Genomic DNA, 18,774 nt, shown 5'->3' with positions numbered 1-18,774 from the left:
CTAACGTTTTAAACCTGTGTATGTATACACATATACTTATTCTTTCGTTCTTAGTATATATATATATATATATATATATATATATATATATATGTGTGTGTGTGTGTGTGTGTGTGTGTGCGTGCGTGCGTGTGTGTGTGTGTGTGTGTGTGTGTGTGTGTGTGTGTGTGTGTGTGTGTGTGTGTGTTTTGTTTATTATGCTTTATTGGATGAAAACTCATTTTTTGTCATACATATTCTGTCTTCCACAGTAGAATCTCTAAATTTGGATTTTTTATGGTATCTGAACATTGTTCTTTTAAGATATTTAAGTGACTTCATATATTTTTGTAGTCATCTTATACTATGTATACTTTCTTATTTAGGTTCTTAAACTTTTATAATATGGGTTTTGAAATATTTATGTTAAGAACAGTCAATTAAACGGAAACATTGTCACTCCGTAATCATTAAACAAAATTTGAAATCTAAACTGTAGTAAACATACTTCCACAATAAAAAAAAAAACAGTGGAATTTGTAGTTTTAATTGACTTTTTATGCATATTCTGTGTGGTGAGGACGTGTTAAATTTCTTATTTTATTATTGACTTCACTTAAACGGGTAAAACTTCTGGTTTTAGTTGTTAAAGAATTGACACAACACTGTCTTAAATTTGTAATCGGTATTGAGTTCTCCTGATACATATGAAAGATGTTGGGGAGTAGATTGCCGTTTCAGGTAATGCCCCCGTGTACATTAAGGATGAAAGAAACAGAGATGTAAGAACATAAGGCTGAGGAAGGCTCCTACATTGGAAGCAGTTTGTTTGCGATACCGCCGCGGTTCCAGGAAGGAAGTATTTTACTGCAACTGGCGCTATAACTGTATTGAACTATTATTACCAGAAGCGGCGAGGCGCGGTGGCAGCCCTGGAGGCGGGGCTAGGGGCGGCGCCTGGTGCTGGGGTGGGGGACTTCCCTCAGGCCAGACATGGTCACAGAGTCAGAGGATGAGCGGGAGCGTACTAGGAGCGTACGGTGAGGTGCCCGTGTCACCTGCGGACAGTTTCTACCCTCAGGGCTACTACCACCATGCCGCCGCTGCCTCCAACATGCCGCCCTACATGCACCACCTACACGCGCAGCAAGGTAGGCCTCAACTACACATTTTGTGCTTCACTCCGAAAATGTTTGAAGGAAAACCAATTTCCAAAAACACTAATTCAATTATTCTTAAAAACCAAAACCAGTGATTATTTAAGCCTATATCAAGAAAAGGGATTGATGTATATGAACACGTAAAACTAACCTGAATTTACTTTATAAGGATACTTGGCATATTTAAAAACTGGAGAAATCCCAAGAAATAAAAAAGATATTCCACATATTAAAATAACAATTACCGAATAAACATAAACCATTCATACACACACCGGTATTTAATTACACAGATATACGAAACAAAATATGATGTGCTAATTAAAAAAGTTCATATCACAATAATTGATTTGCGTAATAATAAGGTACTATAATACAATGATGTATTATAGTAAATAATCATTGTAGTACAATAAGCTACATTTCCTTATCAGCCAATGGCTGCTATAATTATATGCAACAATATTTTTTGAACAGCTCAAATGCTGTAGTAAGAAGGAAACACACAATTGATAACCATTAATTTTTATTTACAACAGTGTCAAATTCCCTATCTACCCTTGTACTACTTTGCAAACGTAAGGGTTAACATCTCTGTACTAATTGAGTGAATGCTGTGTGAAACAGAGTTACAATACACTTCAATGGGTTTGTCACATACTTGGCACACGCGAGGAAAGAGGGTAGAAAGGAAGAAATTAAACTAAATTGGAGAGTATTTTTACGTCTAAGACCATAGGAAATAAATTTGTTCTTAAAGATAAGTAAATTACGTCTAGATTCGCATTTAGTATAAATAACACGATTATGCTGTCGTTATGTTAATACCTATAAACAACGTGTTTATGCATTTTTCCAAATGTGTCTACAACAAGGGCGTCGTGCAGGAAATGGATACGAATATGAAAGACGATAGTATTTGCCTACAATATTGAACTTTATCATTCACTCAACTGAAATACATGGGTGGATGTATTGTTTGGTCTCGAAAATCCCAGAATTGACTGGTGGACATCTTGTCCCTCTTGTTGGAGTTTATAGGTCTCATTGGAAACACATATCTGTCATCCCACAAACCTATCAAACGAGAAGTAAGATCAAACGCTCCATTCCTAGTCCGTCACGAAAATATAAACCAATACAAAGTATTGGAGAGACGAGAGAACATTTGGAAATTCAAAGGATCAAAGAGCTAATTTGATGCTCTTTTATCCTTTGATCCAAAAGATCTTCCTTCGACCAAGTGGGGCATATGCAAGTCTCTAAAATATATCTATCAAGAGTTATTTCACAGGACAGGAACGACACTACTTTAAGATGGACCTTAATAATGTAGCATATAATCAAATAAAGAAGCAACCATCCTATGGAATTCGGTTTCAAAACGGCACAAGTGTTGTAATATTGGTGAACTTTAAACAGTGATGTATGATATTGCCAACCTTCCCCTCACCAAAATCACGAGCTGAAGCTCAGGTGTGCTCGTGGAGAAAACTTACTGTTAATTCCCTAATTCACGTAAGTAGATCATAAAAACGTATTTAGGTTAGATCCTAATTGAATCGAGGGAGATTGTGATGTGAGCTTATGTAACTTGTATCGAAACAACAAAGAACTTATGAATTCTTAAAGGCCATAATACATAAATCTTATAGGAAAATGCAATTACATTTTGATATTCTCTAAATGTGACTCGGACTATTCTCTTGCGTTTTAAGAGAAGGCTCTAGTAAAACATTCTTGCATTTTACCCCATGAAAATAATATTACAGTACATCTTTTAAACCCTTCTTTCTTATCGTAGACTTATGGGGGATGCATTATTTTTATTTTTATTTTTATTTATGATGAATATACACTCGAACAGTTTATTTTGAAAAGTCAAGATTTTTTTAATATCAAAACGACGTAGTAGCCTACTGTAATGTGCCAAACCAAAAAAATATAGACAAAAAATCGTTAGCCGGCAATACTAGAAACTTAATAAAGACGGCTATTAGTACAGATTAGAGTGATGACATTAGGCAAAAGTTAATAAAAAATGTAACATACTAATGTCATTCTCGAAAATTAAATTTGTGGTTTTTAACACTAGCGTGCAAACACATAACAATGAAGCATGGATATGACTATTGGCCGTATATAGGATTTGTGATGGGGGTGATCCGTGGTACATATTCAGGGATGAGTCTTTAACATTTGATAGAGAAATACTTGTTTAAAACAAAGTTACAGTTTTAAGTTCAATTGTTTAAAATCAGCTCAATAAAATTTGACAACAATAAAAAAATACCTTTTGCTAAAAAATCTTGGGGAAACTGAGAGAAAATATTTACAGTAATTGCCTTTAATATTTTTATGTGCAGTACTAGTATTGTTTTTCTTTTTGTACTGTACACTTTTGTACTTGTACTTATAGGATGCATATGTGATAAAAAGAATCGTAAGACACAGTATGCTGTCCTGCACCGAGTTTTAAAACATAAAAAATTCAGTTTACACTAAATTTTGTAAGAATTATTTGTTTCATACCATTAGGTTGTTGCGTACTGTTGTGATCACGATATCTCGTATATACGTTAAATATAAAATAACGACAATAATTTTTTTATTGCAACATGACTTTCTTTGTTAAATTTGCCAGTACTACTTTTTAATATGATATTTGAATTTAATTTTGAGGGAAAACTTTACAACCTCTAATGTTCCCAGCCATTACTACGCAATTTACCAACAATTTGAGGTTAATTTTGTATTGGGGGGAACTGTTCAATATAATTCAACACTCTGCCAAAGCAATGCTCTTTGGCAAATAAAGTCCAACCAGAGCGGTGTAGGAATATTTTTAGCTGCTTATGTGAAGTTTTACGTGAAACATTAGGTTCCATGAAAATAATTTAACTCACATGTGTTTATTAACGAAAAATGTCCGAAAAATGTCTCTTTACCTATTTTAATTGAATTGTATATCAGAAAAAACTTTAGAGTGCTCAAGTTTGTAAAAAAAACTATTGTTTGTAGAAATGTAAAAAAATAACTTTTAACTGAAGATAACTATTAAAACTACTATTACTTATAATACAATCATTAGATGTTGTATTATTCGTAGACTGTAAGAAAAATCTAGAAGAAAATACATATAAAACACTACTTTTAACATTTTTGTAATATTCTAAACTATTCTATTAATAGAATAATTTATAATTATAAAACAAATCGGATTTTTTCTGATCATAACAAAAACCTGATTTGTTTAATTAGTTCGACAATGACTAATGAATAATGCGATAGCCAAAACAAGACTATGAAACTATAATCTATTGTTATAAATCAACCCACTCTATAATATATTTCAGAAATTAAAATACCTGTATACTAAGCCTTCTCTGCAAACTTTTCAATAATATTTATGAATAGCACAATTTTTTTGTATTGCATTTCCTTTTAAGCTGTTTACTAATATTATCATCCCAACCTCCGACAAACACCAAATCCCACATTGTAGCCACTATGTATAAAATACCAACAGCTACTTGAATCAGCTCTTTTTAAATGTTGCATTACCAATCTCAATACAGTAAAGAGGAAAATTCATAGCTTTATTTGGTATCTGGTTTGAGATTAATATGAGTCATTCTTAGTTGATATTGATATATTGACAAATAAATACTAGTAGACAGATTCGCGGAGCTAGGTCCTTTACACAAATGTTTTGAGCCGGAGGCGCACAAAGAGTTTAATTGAAACACGCATGAAAAAGCGTTTTCTTGTTATTTATACGGAGGTAAAAGCACGAGTGCAACTTTGCGTGCAATACGTAATGAGTATTTCGTCCAAATTTCGAAATTTAATACTTGAAGGCTGTGTTGAGGTTACTCGAGTTTATGTTTGCTGGGTTCTTTTAAATAACATTGAACTTAATAAGTGGTTGTAACTTTCGCTTAGACGTTCACTACATATCGCAAACAAAAGTGCCATCCAATGTCGTATGCTCATTGCAAAATGTCATTGCGTTCTGGGAATCTTAGAAATATTAAATTTGAAGAAGACTAGAAATTCTGAACGGCTCGATTTTTAAATGCCATTTGTCTCGATAATCACTCTCATATTTACCACAATGATTTTACTATCTAAGGAGAAAATGAAATAAATATTTGTATTGTTTCAAAACAGTGGTAGTTGAAAATATTTATAAAACATAACTGTGATGCAATTAAAATGGTAACAATAAACAATAATTGGTAATTGAAATAATGTTATACATGTTAAAAGTCTATGCAAATAATTTTAATTTTCTTATGTACTCTCTGACTCTAATCACTGTTATCGTCAGGAACTTCAATCAGTCAGTTCAAAATATTGCAAAATCGATGTAAATTCATGCTCATTATTAATCCATTTCAGAAAGGCTGGCAGGATATCCCTTACAGTTGCTTTCCTGCTGTTCTAAACATCATGCAATGTAAATATCATAATCTTGTGATACCAACTCCATTTATGTTAGAAAATTATGTGGTCACCACTTTCAATATTTTTAACCTTCGTGGCTGCAACTGAATTTTTTTCTGCTACATAATATTGTACATAATTAACTACAACCAGTATATTTAGTAGAGTATAAAAAGGTGTATTTTTTCACATTATTGCAAGTCTTGGTGTAGCAGTATCAACATATTTTGTATCATCACTTTGTGGCTCGTACACTTAGTTTCAAACGTTAGTATCGATTAAACGCACCGTTATAATAAAATGTAATAACGTAATAAAAGGTTTAGTATTAATTACCTTATTTGAATTCTGAAGCCTTTTAACTGACAATCTTATGTGGACATGCAAAACCAGTGCAACAGTTCTATAGGTCTAATTCCTCTTAATAAAAACCATTTAACGTAAGTTAGTCCACTTTTGATAGTAAAATATAATTAGAAACAGAAATTCAAGACAAATAACGAAAAATATCATTTGAAAACTGTTAAACACATTCGCACATCAGTAGATATGAATAATTTATTGAAAAACGAGTATACTTAATAATACAATACTGTACCCGTCTATTTCAGAATAAAATATAAAGTATTTCAAAGTAACGAGTCGCAGGTAAATTACAAATGCAACAAGAGGAGAATAATTAGGTATATAATGTAAGGTTGTTCATAACCTTAAAGGAAGTAATTTTAGTTTATTAGTGTGCGACCTACATATGGAAGAAAAGTTCATACGGTATGTAATAGAAAAGTTGTATTATATTTTAAAGATCTTGGTGGGGTGAAAAGATAGTATATTGAAAATTAAAATAAGACAATTCAGAACAAATGGGTGGCAATTTAATTGTTTGAACGATGCAAACTAAATACACTGTGTAATTTCATACATGAGATTGAGTAAATAGTGGACTAAAGAAATGAAAATATTCACGAGAGTAATAAATGTGTTAAAGATGTAGTATCCAAAAACAATACATTTTTATCTTCAGGGCCCTCTTTCCAAAAAATGCAAAACCCATTCGTTTGAGCAAACCACCATTTGTTACCCTTTCTGTTTTAGATCTCAATGAATTGTACTAAAATCAAAATTTACCGTGCTCTTAATGAAATTTTGAATATTCAACGTATACATAATCCATTTTTTAATATTTTCTTTAAAAACTACACTGTTTATAATTCTAAAAAACTTAGCTGTCGTTTTTTAAGTGCCACCTAAATTAATTTCCTTTTTATTTTAGTTCTTGAAACATATTTTTCTTTTGGTGTAAGAGATAACGATGCAAATTTCTTTTAGAGTTTCACTTCGACACGATTGATATTTTGTCAAATCGTCCATAATACAATAATACAATTTAAACTAAACGTTTCATTAAGAAGGTATTACTATTAGTCTAAATTGAGGGTTTCTAATGAAATTCACTTTTAAAATCGATATTTTTATGAATATAGTCTTGATTATCAAATGATGGAGTGTTATCATTTCCTAGGCAGAAACACGTGTCCGGGAAAGCCACTGATAGGGGGCAGTGCCGCGGTATCTCTGTCTGCTATTTCTGAGGGGCCATGTGGTCGGCTCGCGCTCCAACAGCTTTAATATAACATCATATACCCTTGACAGTCCGTACTCATCTTCCATGTTGACATTTTATTAGTCGGGTCGGTTCATTCTGTCGTCTGCTGTCTAATTGGAATTTCCTTAAAGAAATCTCTTAAAAATTTCAATTAATCAATAAGCAAATATTTGTGTGGCTTCAAATTGCCTATCGAATAATGTTGTAAAGTTTTAATCTGAGTAGTCGCTTGTCTTCATGTATAATAAATTATATTATCAAATCGTGTTGTTCAACCACAGCGACGCGCAACCTTAAGTCAGTTTTTATTGATAGTTCCTGCCCACTTAAATGTATACAAACCACTGCATTTCTATCGCTGAGCACTGTTCAACCACACTTTACCTTTTTTCCTTCCAATTAGGAGAAATACATTTTTTTTAAGTAATTTATTACGAATTGAAAAGTTATCCTATTATTTATGAGAAACGGCTAAATACGAATTTCCGGTTTCTCTCCAACAGAGAATTAACAAATGTAGGTATCATTTTTTAAGTAGAATCTTGACTCCTTGAAAACCTTGGGATTGGAATTTAGATGTTTGAGTTGGCGGGGGAGAAGTGGTTTATAATGGAAACATTACTTTTCAGCAGAAAACATAGGGAATGAAATATTATTTGAAAGAGGACCATTAGTTTGAAGTGATATTCACCTCTACAAAAAAGGGGTTGGAGGATCCAAAGATCAGAAGAACCCAGGTTATGGAGTTTTCTGTAGGGCCGTGAAGATTTTAGGCTTAAGACTTGGAGCATACCTCGCCCTCATTACTTTATTTAGTTCCATATATTTACGTAAATATCTAAGTTCAGACTAAATTACTCGTTGTTATGGAAATAAGTAAACGTATTCGTATATCTTTTAGCAGAATTTGTTACTCTGGAAAAGGGTTGCCGTCAGGGTTTTGGGCCACAATTGATAGTATCAATATGCTTGCCAAATACTACTATGGTTATTTCTGGAAGATTTTTGGAGGCAATTAAAATTAATCTTTACTTAACATTAAACTATAATACCATCTTTTACCACATTTCAAAAAGCTTAAACATAACAAATTTGGATTACACTGAAGTAAATAAAATTGTTTGTTTTTGTATTCTTAAAGGGGGGGGGAATAGATTATTCTACCTACAAGCTTTCTAATTTAGGCATTGTACTTAACATTTGTAATTAGGCCTAGTCCTTAAGATATCAAAGCTGGTTGTGCAAGAGGTAGTTATCGTACACACCATAGTCCTTGTAGAGCACCAAAATCTTGTTGAAATCGGTAAATAACTACAAATATGGTTTTTTATCCGATTGCCTATTTCAGAAATTTGACGAACAGTTTGCACACCAATGTCTCCATAAGAACCCCGTAAAATTGATTTCGATCTGTACGAAACTGTCTATCTGGTTTCCTCAGGTAGTTAGAGAATTAAAGTGATAGGTGTATTAAACGCTATGTGTGTGCCAAAAATCAAAAGTGCATGCCTTATCTTTTAGTTAGCATAAATAATTGAATTATAAGGTTTATTTTGCGTACAGTCACATTCTCCAAATCCTGGATTTAGGCACTCAAAAATGTATTACATTAAAAAAAGATTACTTTCTCTTGTCTTCTCTCTGATGTTGATATGACGAAAATTATCGTACGTATAAAATAAGCGCATACCCTCACACATCCACACTGAAAGCTAGAAGGATTTAAAAATCATATCAAGGTTTTAAGAATCAATTCAAGCTTTGACATTAATTCAAGCTTAAAAGCAAATAAATCGAGACGATTTATTTTTTAATTTCAACTATAACTACAGAACAATATTTATAACTAAAATACTTCAGCAACCGTTAAGAATTATACTAACTCTATTCGATTTTTTAGCTTGGTCCTACAGTACGGTTAAAAAACATTGGAACTTTCGCTGTGACGAACGAAAAATTGACATTCCATCAAGATGGCGTGCGGCGTGTAGTAAGTTTTTGGCTCAGCGCCTTCAGAACACGAACTTAATCGTTGCTGAGAATGTCACAGTCATAAGTTATCTCTTATTTTGGATGAGAAGATGAAATAGCATTTGCATCACCTTGCTATTTACGTGTCGTGAAGGCGTTTAGTAACGAGGACTACTTTTCTTCTCTTAAACATTATAAAAGTTTCGAGAGTACAAGGCAAGTTTTTACGAAAGGAAACCGTTGCTAAGTTAAGAGCAAGTGCGTGATAAGTTAGTGATTAATGTGGTGTTAGTCAGAGAGATCTGCATTCATGAACTGTACTTTTCCTTATTGTGGTTGATATAAGTAACGGTCTAAGTTTACAGCCTTTGAGATTGAGAGTTAGTTCTTCTCATGCTTTTTTCTTATTTTGCTCAATAAAATTTGATTTAATGGAGAAGGTGAAGTGCAGGATTTTATAAGTGAAATTATTTATCTATTTTAGTGGCCGAAAAAATGTTAAACAACCGAGTTACATCTATAGCTCCCAAGCCCACCTTCGGAGAAGGTGCATTTGTTACCCAAGGAGTGTATTACAAAATTGAGCCAGATGTAAGGAAGGTGGGTGGAAATATGGACTTGTTTCCTGTCAGATTTCTTGCTTCGAAATTACAGTAGTATTTATAAATTTTATGCTTCTGTGGTAACAAAAAGAAATGCCGCCATTATTTGGGAAGTTGTGTTACATCAGCATAAATTCGTAAATTCAAGTTGAGATAATGGGTGGATTATTTAACTTCTAGTTTGATCATCTAACAAAATTATACTTTTGGCATGTATGAAATTATTTCGCTCGTGTTTCTTTCCCCATTAGTATTATTATCGTATGACTGTTAAAGTTCTAATTTTAAGATCGCTCTCAGATGTTCGGTTTGGTGACATATACAGAGTGACCTAAAGGTTTGTTTGCGGGATATTTTCATAATCTACCATATATGACGAGGACGGCTATGCCAACTCTAGCCCATGTGCTCTAGCCATGTGGTGTGATTGTACTTGTTACATTTACACGTAATTGTTACAGAGGTGATAGAGCGTGGTGGGTCCGAGTACTGGTCAGACGGGGCCCGCAGCTTGTTCTGTGACGAAGACGACTACTGCAACTACAGCTTGGGCTCTATGTGTTTTGGCCTGACTATACTTGCTATATATACTCGTTATTGTTACAGAGGTGATAGAGCGTGGTGGGCCCGAGTACTGGTCAGATGGGGCCCGCAGCGTGTCCTGTGACGAGGACGGCTACGCCAGCGGTAGTCCTGGGTCCAGGTACCTCAACCTCGACACTCCGCAAGGTTGGGACCCAGGATACGGCCTGTACCCCGGGGACCTCGACTGTGGACCCAGTTACGAACTGCAGGACAACGGGTCCCCGGTCATCAGGGTGGTCAAGCGACGCAACACAGCCAATAAGAAGGAGCGAAGGTAGACACCTTTGTTAGCATACATGAACTTGTAGCATTTATACTCTGTTTATACCGTCTATCTTGTTTTATCTTAAATCCGTTGATCCACACTTCACCAGACTGAGGGTTAACTTCAAGGTCTTACCCGAAGTTTTGTTACCTACGAATTAATCGACGTGTCGTTGTGACTCGGCTTGAATTTGTTTGTGTCTATTTGCTTTTGAAATGTGTTTATTAAATTTGGTACTTAAGGATTTGATAGGTTTGTGGACCTTTAATTTTGACTATTTTATGTCGTACTGTTGCACTGTAATATTTAGATACTGAAGCTGATTTACACAAAGTACACATAATATGTAATCTAACCTAACTGTGAAAAACCTCCGACAAAACCGGTGTGTTGCAGTAGCGGATTACTCGATTGTTACTAATCAAAACGTTATTGTAAAAACTTGCTGTTAGGCGTTTCATAAAATGCTTCACTATTTACTTTTTTCACATTCGGAAATAAATAATGTTCACGTATATGAAATATTACAGATCTCCTCCTCATGGGAATTGAATTACTTTTTAACTAAATTTGACGTTGCTGAAACTCGTAGTTTAGGAGCCGAGAGTCACTTTTCACTGTATAAGTGTATAACTGATTTCTGGGTTTTCTTGAAATCGACATAGGATTTTTTGTAAGGAAGAATTGATCATCAGCCTTGCTAGTTTTGGTAAAGGTCGCAATGGGAGGGTATCAAAAGGTATAATAATATTAAAAGGTAATATTAAAACCGACCGGCAAACGCAGAAATAATACATTGTTATATCATCATGAGACAACTAGATAAAGATGCTAAAAATCATCACTTTAAGGATATGTATATCATCAGTTGACGCTGATTTAATTTAAGTTTCTGACGATTGGTTTTCAATTTGTTAAGCTAAGGCAAGTATGGTTTCAGAAAAATATTATCGTTCATGTGTTTAACCCTTTTAATGCCCCTCCCCCCAATTTCGGCCTCCTTAAAAATTAGCTGACGACCAATTTCTTTCTTAAGAAAAATTTTAACTATCGATTTAAAGAAAACCCAGATACCAGGCTTGTACAGTGCAAATTGGCTATTTTGCACATAGACTGTATGTTCATGCCCACCTGTGCAGGGCTCTAGAATATAAACTAATGGTACACTAGATATTTACCAATAGTTGACGAGTGTCTAGTGTCTATTGTCCTTACAATATTATTGTACCTACGGCTGGCCTGGCCGCAGGAGAACGCAGAGTATCAACAATGCCTTCGCGGACCTCAGGGACTGCATTCCCAACGTCCCCGCGGACACCAAGCTCAGCAAGATCAAGACCCTGAGGCTGGCGACTTCTTACATCGGCTACCTCATGGGTGTTCTGGAGAGTGATGACTGCGGTGACGGCTTCAAGGCAGACCTGAGCAGTCATCGGCGAGGTGAACGGCAGACCAGGCCACAGTCGCAGGTGGGCTCTGTTCTTACTTGGATCTTTTTGAGATTTTGGATCATTCCAAATAAGTACTTTGTGAATTATAAACGTAGGAGTTATGGAGAAGAGTGACACTTTTTTGTGTTGCACCGACAGCAAGAGTACAATGGAAATACAAATATAGAAAGGAGTTTTTGCAGGGCTGGATTTGTATATGGGCTATAGCCCAGGGCGGTAAATTTTGGGGAAGTGTGGAATTAAAAAATTAAAACTTAAAGTTCAAAACAAATTGTAAAATGTATTGCAAAGAATCTTTTAAAAGATAGCTTTTAACACGATAGCCAAAAAGGCAGGCTCTTCTAATATCGTGTCTAGAATTTAAAATAGGCTGTTTTTGTGGTTCAATATCATCCTCCTGCTGGCTAATGTACATTATATACTTACTATTACATCGGACCACTGATTAACAACTAATTAACTGGACACTGCGATTATAGTGCAGATTTGGTGAAGATGTTATAGAGAAAGATTTAAATGTTCTTGCGATGTGCGGCCATCGAAACTGTATCTGCTCAAGCGTCACAATCCCCTGCACAATATGCGATTTCCCCACAGATTTCAGAATTGTGCTGAATCTGTGCTGCAATCTCTACGCAATACGACGCATACAGTAGGCCTAGTATATGAGCCCTTGACTAATGCCGCTATCGCAATAGCACATGGGCGGCAGACTTTCAAATCCGGCTATGAGTTCTTGAGGACTCTAAATCTCCTCCGGCTAAGTAGGAGGTATGGTTGCTAGTTTTTTCAATGACAAAAACAAAGATTTTTTCTGATTTAAAAGGCACATTAATAATAAACTATAAGTTTTTGCAGTATCGTAACAGTTGTATTCTTATAAGTTCACACTTCTAAATCATATGTTGCGAAATATCTCCACCAAAAGTAAAAAAATAAAACCGATATAATTTTAATAACCGTATTATGGATTAACTTCAATGAAACCAACAAAACTTAGGTTAAATTTTTGATCAAAATTTCAGATTTGTTCGTACTGTAAAAAATAACTCTTGACTGATAAATTACTAAATTTAATTAATTTTTAAATTGGGAGCCATAATTACTAATATATTTTTTACGTCTAATAAACAAAAATGTTCACTTAAAAAAATGCATAGATAAGATTTGTATTGACTTTAATTTAATTTAATAAGATTCGTTAAACTTAATAAGAGATGTAAACCATAATAATTCATTTTTATTGTATTTCTTTTTGATCATCTTAATTGGACTTATACTGTGCTTGTAAATATATCCGTGTATACTAATTTTTCCAATAAAATAAGTTGTATCTAGTATTTTTTACATTTATTTCATTTTATGGTACATACATTTTACATGATTTCTGGGTATAAGGAGGAAGAATAAAACATTTGAAATTATTAACAAATGAACCTTGTAACTTCCACGATGTATAAGTATGCTATAGCTGCCATACCGTCAGGTCCATACAACATTACGTCAGCAGACCCTACAGTAGAAACCCTTAACCAATCATTCAGAAGACCATAACTCCCCAAATTTTATTAGGTTGTTGGTTTGTTAAATAAAAGCAACATAAAGTCAAAATCTAATTATCTGTTAATTTATTACCAAACGTCGTCCAGCCCCAACACCACACGCCTGGTTATTGGAAGGGTCGGCGTGACCCTTAATGGTGGGCTAACTGCCCCAATTGGGACAAAGCACTTTACTTAATAGTTCCCTCGTGTTATGGTTACATTTGTCAACTTAAGTGAATTGTGTATTCACAAACTATTGCTTCTATATTCTAAATAAAGGAGAACATAAGTCATAATAAAGAACCGGCTTACAGAGGCTTGCACACAAGCCTAACAATATGCTCAAATAAATAGTTGACCATTCGTTAAAATGTAAATATTATAGAATTCAGCTTCAATTGATGGAAGTACTGGTTCAAATAGGGTTTTCACATTCAGTACAGTCGATCAGTCGTTCATTGATTGTAAACAAATACTAACATCGACGACTGATTATGCTCATTTTCCATTCGGACAATTTTAGTACAAGCCATTAAGAACTCTTATAAAACCATAGTAAAACCAAGTTTTTCCAAATAATAAGTCGTTGTTATTCTTAATTCTTTGTAAAGAAATGGAAGATTAATGAAATAAACAAATAAAAGTTTACAATTTTTTAACTATTCTTTGAGTACTGATATCAATCAGCCAGTCATACTTCCTGATATTTTAGAAACCCAACTTTTATTAATTTTTGTCTACAAATAAATCATTTGCTATACATTTTTATTTTAGGTGTAAGGATTATTTGCGTTAGGGAGAGTATTTATTAGTAAATTTAGGTTTTGTGTTTGCATGATCAAAAACTTAACATGATTAAACGATCTACTCAAGTGCGATTTTCGTGTTATATTTTTCAAACATAGTTTTACTTTTTTGATTACTGGAACTAACTTATGCAAATTCAAAAACTTAAAATTAACAAATTATTTATTTTACTTCTGTCTCGGCCCAACTCATTACAGTATTGACAATCACAAAGTGTGTGTTAATTTATTATAAACTGAAACGTATATTTATTTATATATGTACAAATGCATACAAACACGCATTTTTGTACATATTATAGTGAAAATTACCCATCCTAATGCATTTCTTCAATGCATGGCATTTATATAGATCAATTCAGTTATTATTTTTAACTAACATGTAATTTTCTTAAATTGTTTATGTGTGTTTTTTTATCATCGAGTATTTAGTTCATGATGTTTTAAATCTCATGGGTCTCGCTTCGTTCTTCAACTATATATCTCACCAGTTACAATACGAGAACAAGTTGGATAAAAATAAATCAACGGTTTTGTTTTCTTGAAGTAAATCACGTTGGCATATCCTTATTTTACTGCAATAGTAAATGCATGCAAAGCACAAAAATAACACATTACTGTAACATAACAATTTCTCAAATTTATAAAATAATGAATTCAATTACTGGCATTAGAGTTAGTCATCTAAGTGTTGGCAACTTAGAGCCCAACAATATGAGAGTCAAGTAGCCAGATGTTGCGTAACTCGATTGTGTAAGGGGGAGGATGGCACGTGAAGTGATAAGGGGGTGACAGGACTACTCAATCCCGTAATATTATTATTTGGTCATTTATACCCTACGCCTAATTAATGGTGTTCATTTATGGTGGTGGTTATTCAGTTTTGGGTTGGAATAATGCTTTTTATTATTTAATGAAAAATTTGGTCTCTGCATTTTAAAATTGAATTTCTCAAGGCAGAAAAAAAACGTTTTATTATTCCACCAGAAGTAATTTGAATAAGAATTTTGAGACACATTACAATCTCATCCAAATAACCCTGTTAAATTTCATTACGTACATGGAAGATAACTGGAGGGCGTTAGATAATTTGCATTTACAAATTGAATTTCCGAAAGAAAGATTTTACATTTTCTTAAGTTATATTTAATTACAAAACTTTACATACAGTATCAATTTCACATGTTTTATCTTCACAGCCGGATTTATTTGTGCCTGATTAAGAAATTTCCTAAAATACCTTCTTCAAAAATGTATATTGAAAGGCTATAAATTTAAAAAAATTCTCGACAAAAAATAGATTCCACGTTCAGGTACCGGTATACAATTATTTTTTACAAAGATATTAAATTATTAATGAGCGTTATTAGGTTTTTTATAAGCTAGAACTTTTTGGGTGCCGACATCCTTTGAATAAAGGACCGCCCTCTTTAGACACAACAAACATTTGGCAAGTATATTCTACGACTTTTGTGGGTTTAAAATGACATTGATGGACACATTCCTAATGTTGTGCCGAAAGCGCTAAAACAAACTGGAGCCTTCGATTCCCCGAGGGGCGCAAGTCGAAATCAGTCCCGGTTTTGGGTGTCAGGAGCCCGGGGGGCGGACAGGGCAATCCTTTATGGGCGTTTTTGTGTCATCCGTGAGCGAAAGTGCGCCATGTGTTGACCGGGACGATCCAGGGTCACTATGTCTTGTCAGGATCACGTGGCTGCATCCAATAAATATGCCCTCAAGAGTCTTCGTCCAGGAACCTAAAGAGTGCTGCAGTTTTCCCTCACTTCGATGTCTAGGTTCTCCAGTTCATTTATATCGAACTATAAGTTCCTTATTTGTAAAAATGTCTAAATTAAAGGGTTTTCAGTCAAAAGTGGTTAGTTCAGGGAATATATAATAGGAACTATAACTTGAACGTACATACTGTAACAATTTCAAATTTTTATCTTCACAGCTGTGAATATAAAATGATGCCTCGTGGAATAATCAAACTATTTTTTTCTATTATTCTTCAGAAAGTTATTTAAAGGGCTATAAATTATGAATTAATTATCGATGAGATTAGTTTTAAAACAATATTAAATTATTAATGGTCTTCTTTAGATCACTTGCATATGACATTATTGTCACGTTTGGCACACTATTTTATGTCTGTCTCACCTGATATCCTGAGATAGCCATTGCCTACATAATTTTTACTTATTCAGTTTAAAAAAATAGGTGTTTAATAACTAAAGAAATAAAAATTAAATATTCAAGGTGAGCGATGCCGATTCAAGTGATCGATATTGCTGATTATATTACTGCTGGAAGTTCATAATTTTAAAGTAAATTGAGCATTTAATATTGAAATTACAGCTACGAAATCTAGTTGTTTAATATTGTGAAAATTCTTATAATTCTTATTGTAAAAGCTTGATAATTCGATATTCTTATTGACTAGATTGGTACATACAAGTAAGCCTTTTTGAAGTCCGGCAGTCGATAAAGTGCAATTTAGAATTAGTAGGACATTTTACCGAACTAAAATAGGATTTCTCACAAACAAAATGTCAACAAACTATCTGTTACTAATTACCTTAATTTAACGCAGAGATATTTCATCAAAGTTTGGAGGAATACTGTGGTACCTAGAGGTTATATTTTCGTATTCATGTGACAAAAAGGGTTTTTTAGCCACAAAAATATGCCCCGACCGTCCTTGACATAAATTTTGGAACACTCAGCATATATGCGATCCCAATGGAAATATAGTATAGGATAAGAGAAACATGCTGCAAGTATAATATTATATTAACGAGGTCTTATTCCATTTTATTAGATCTAGAAAACGAAATATACATTACAAACCGAATGTTCAATGACCCTCTCCTCAAGTACTATCGAGTACCTCGCATTTGTAACTGTAGAACACTAGAACACTAGAACTTCAAAATCTTAATGTTTCTTACTAGAGAATGTGTTATAGACGAAGCTAGTTAATTACCTTACCAACAATTTTCAACTTCCCTCATCTCCAATTTTCCACAACCTTGCTCAATATACCTGTATGTTGCAGGTGGACCCAGGAAAGGCCAAAGGACGCACAGGATGGCCTCAACACGTCTGGGCATTGGAGCTGAAACCGGAGACCGTCTAATTCTCCCGAATTACTTTAAGTTTTGTATAAATATTGTAATATATATATATCTTGTTATACGGATTTAATATTGTATGTGTTAATAAAAATATCTGTGTCTTATTGTTGTCATTACTTTAGAATCCTATGCACAATATTTGTATCATTATTACATTGCAAAAGCTAATTTTTTAAACTCTGAAGGTAGTTAGTACATTATAAAGAAAGAACTCTGAATCATTTCCTTAATCTAATTGACGTCTTTTTAAGTTTATAACAAAATATATTTAAATATTTGAGTAAAAGCTACTAACAAATATTAATTCATAATAATTGTCATGTTACTTTTGTTAAATTACAAAAAAGAAATTACAAACACAATCCTAATATTTTTTAAGCTCCAGATCACGGAATTTGGGGATATTTTTGCTATATTGTGTCAAACATTTAAGGTATGTCAGTCCAAAAGACGCTAAAATAATCAAGAAATTCTTCAAATATTTAACAAGGCCATTCATTTTGCCTGTTTGATCATTTGTTATATATTTTGATGTCCTTAATACATATTTGATAGTTATATACAAATGTTATTCACCATAATAATAATATACATGCTTATAATAATCTTTATACTATCAAGAAAAACTAACAAAACTTTGTTGGAATAAAAAAACAAACTTTTATTTTGAGATACGTAATGTACAGATAAAATGTGAATAAATCCTGCAATGGCATTGAGCCTGTAAACAAGGTCATCCACATGACTGAGTGAAAAATATTAGGATATGCATTGTAATAAATCAATAAAAGAGTGGACTAGGTTACAATTAATTTTAAATTATGAAAACTTAATAAAAAAAGTCATGAATATTTGTTGACAGATAACCATCAAGAATTTATGTGTGATTTGGTTTAAACTTTATATGGTAAAAACACTTAGAGTTTGGACTAAAGATGAATCATATGTACATTACATAAGTGTTAATTCTGCAGCAGGGTTTCAAATACCCTCTGTAATGCTTTTATTTACGAATCTAAGTCCGCCATTATGGATGTGTAACAGGAAGATCAATTCTGCATAACGATATTATTTTAACGGGAATTAAAGCAATTTTGGACACATCAAGTCTGATCAGTGAATCAAGATTATTGTTCAAGTATACTTCAAGTAGGTATGTTGTATCACGAGTTATATATTAAAACCTATTTTTCTTGTACGATAATTTATCACAAGAAAT

General features: G+C 33.3%; 1 protein-coding gene across 2 annotated transcripts; it reads left to right on the top strand.

Moving 5' to 3' along the window:
* The first annotated feature begins 980 nt into the window (after positions 1 to 980).
* On the top strand, positions 981 to 17,659 carry LOC124357676 (heart- and neural crest derivatives-expressed protein 2-like). Of its 2 annotated transcripts, none has more exons than XM_046809663.1 (4): positions 981 to 1,130; positions 10,374 to 10,626; positions 11,867 to 12,086; positions 17,477 to 17,659. In XM_046809663.1, the coding sequence occupies exons 1-4, from the start codon at positions 992 to 994 to the stop codon at positions 17,555 to 17,557; spliced, it is 693 nt and encodes a 230-aa protein (XP_046665619.1). In that variant the 5' UTR covers positions 981 to 991; the 3' UTR covers positions 17,558 to 17,659. The 2 variants fall into 2 exon arrangements, with proteins under 2 accessions (XP_046665619.1, XP_046665618.1); XM_046809662.1 differs by having other exon boundaries at positions 11,852 to 12,086.
* Positions 17,660 to 18,774: the final 1,115 nt, after the last annotated feature.

This window comes from Homalodisca vitripennis, chromosome 3, assembly GCF_021130785.1.
Source record: "Homalodisca vitripennis isolate AUS2020 chromosome 3, UT_GWSS_2.1, whole genome shotgun sequence".
Lineage (NCBI taxonomy): Eukaryota > Metazoa > Arthropoda > Insecta > Hemiptera > Cicadellidae > Homalodisca > Homalodisca vitripennis.
This window is presented reverse-complemented; position numbering and strand designations above follow the sequence as displayed.

Excerpts from the sequence above, each read along its gene's own strand:
- LOC124357676 (XM_046809662.1), top strand. The coding sequence starts at position 992 with ATGAGCGGGAGCGTACTAGGAGCGTACGGTGAGGTGCCCGTGTCACCT. Across the intron at positions 1,131-10,373 it reads CCACCTACACGCGCAGCAAG|AGGTGATAGAGCGTGGTGGG; the intron begins GTAGGCCTCAAC and ends TTATTGTTACAG. Across the intron at positions 12,087-17,476 it reads AGACCAGGCCACAGTCGCAG|GTGGACCCAGGAAAGGCCAA; the intron begins GTGGGCTCTGTT and ends TGTATGTTGCAG.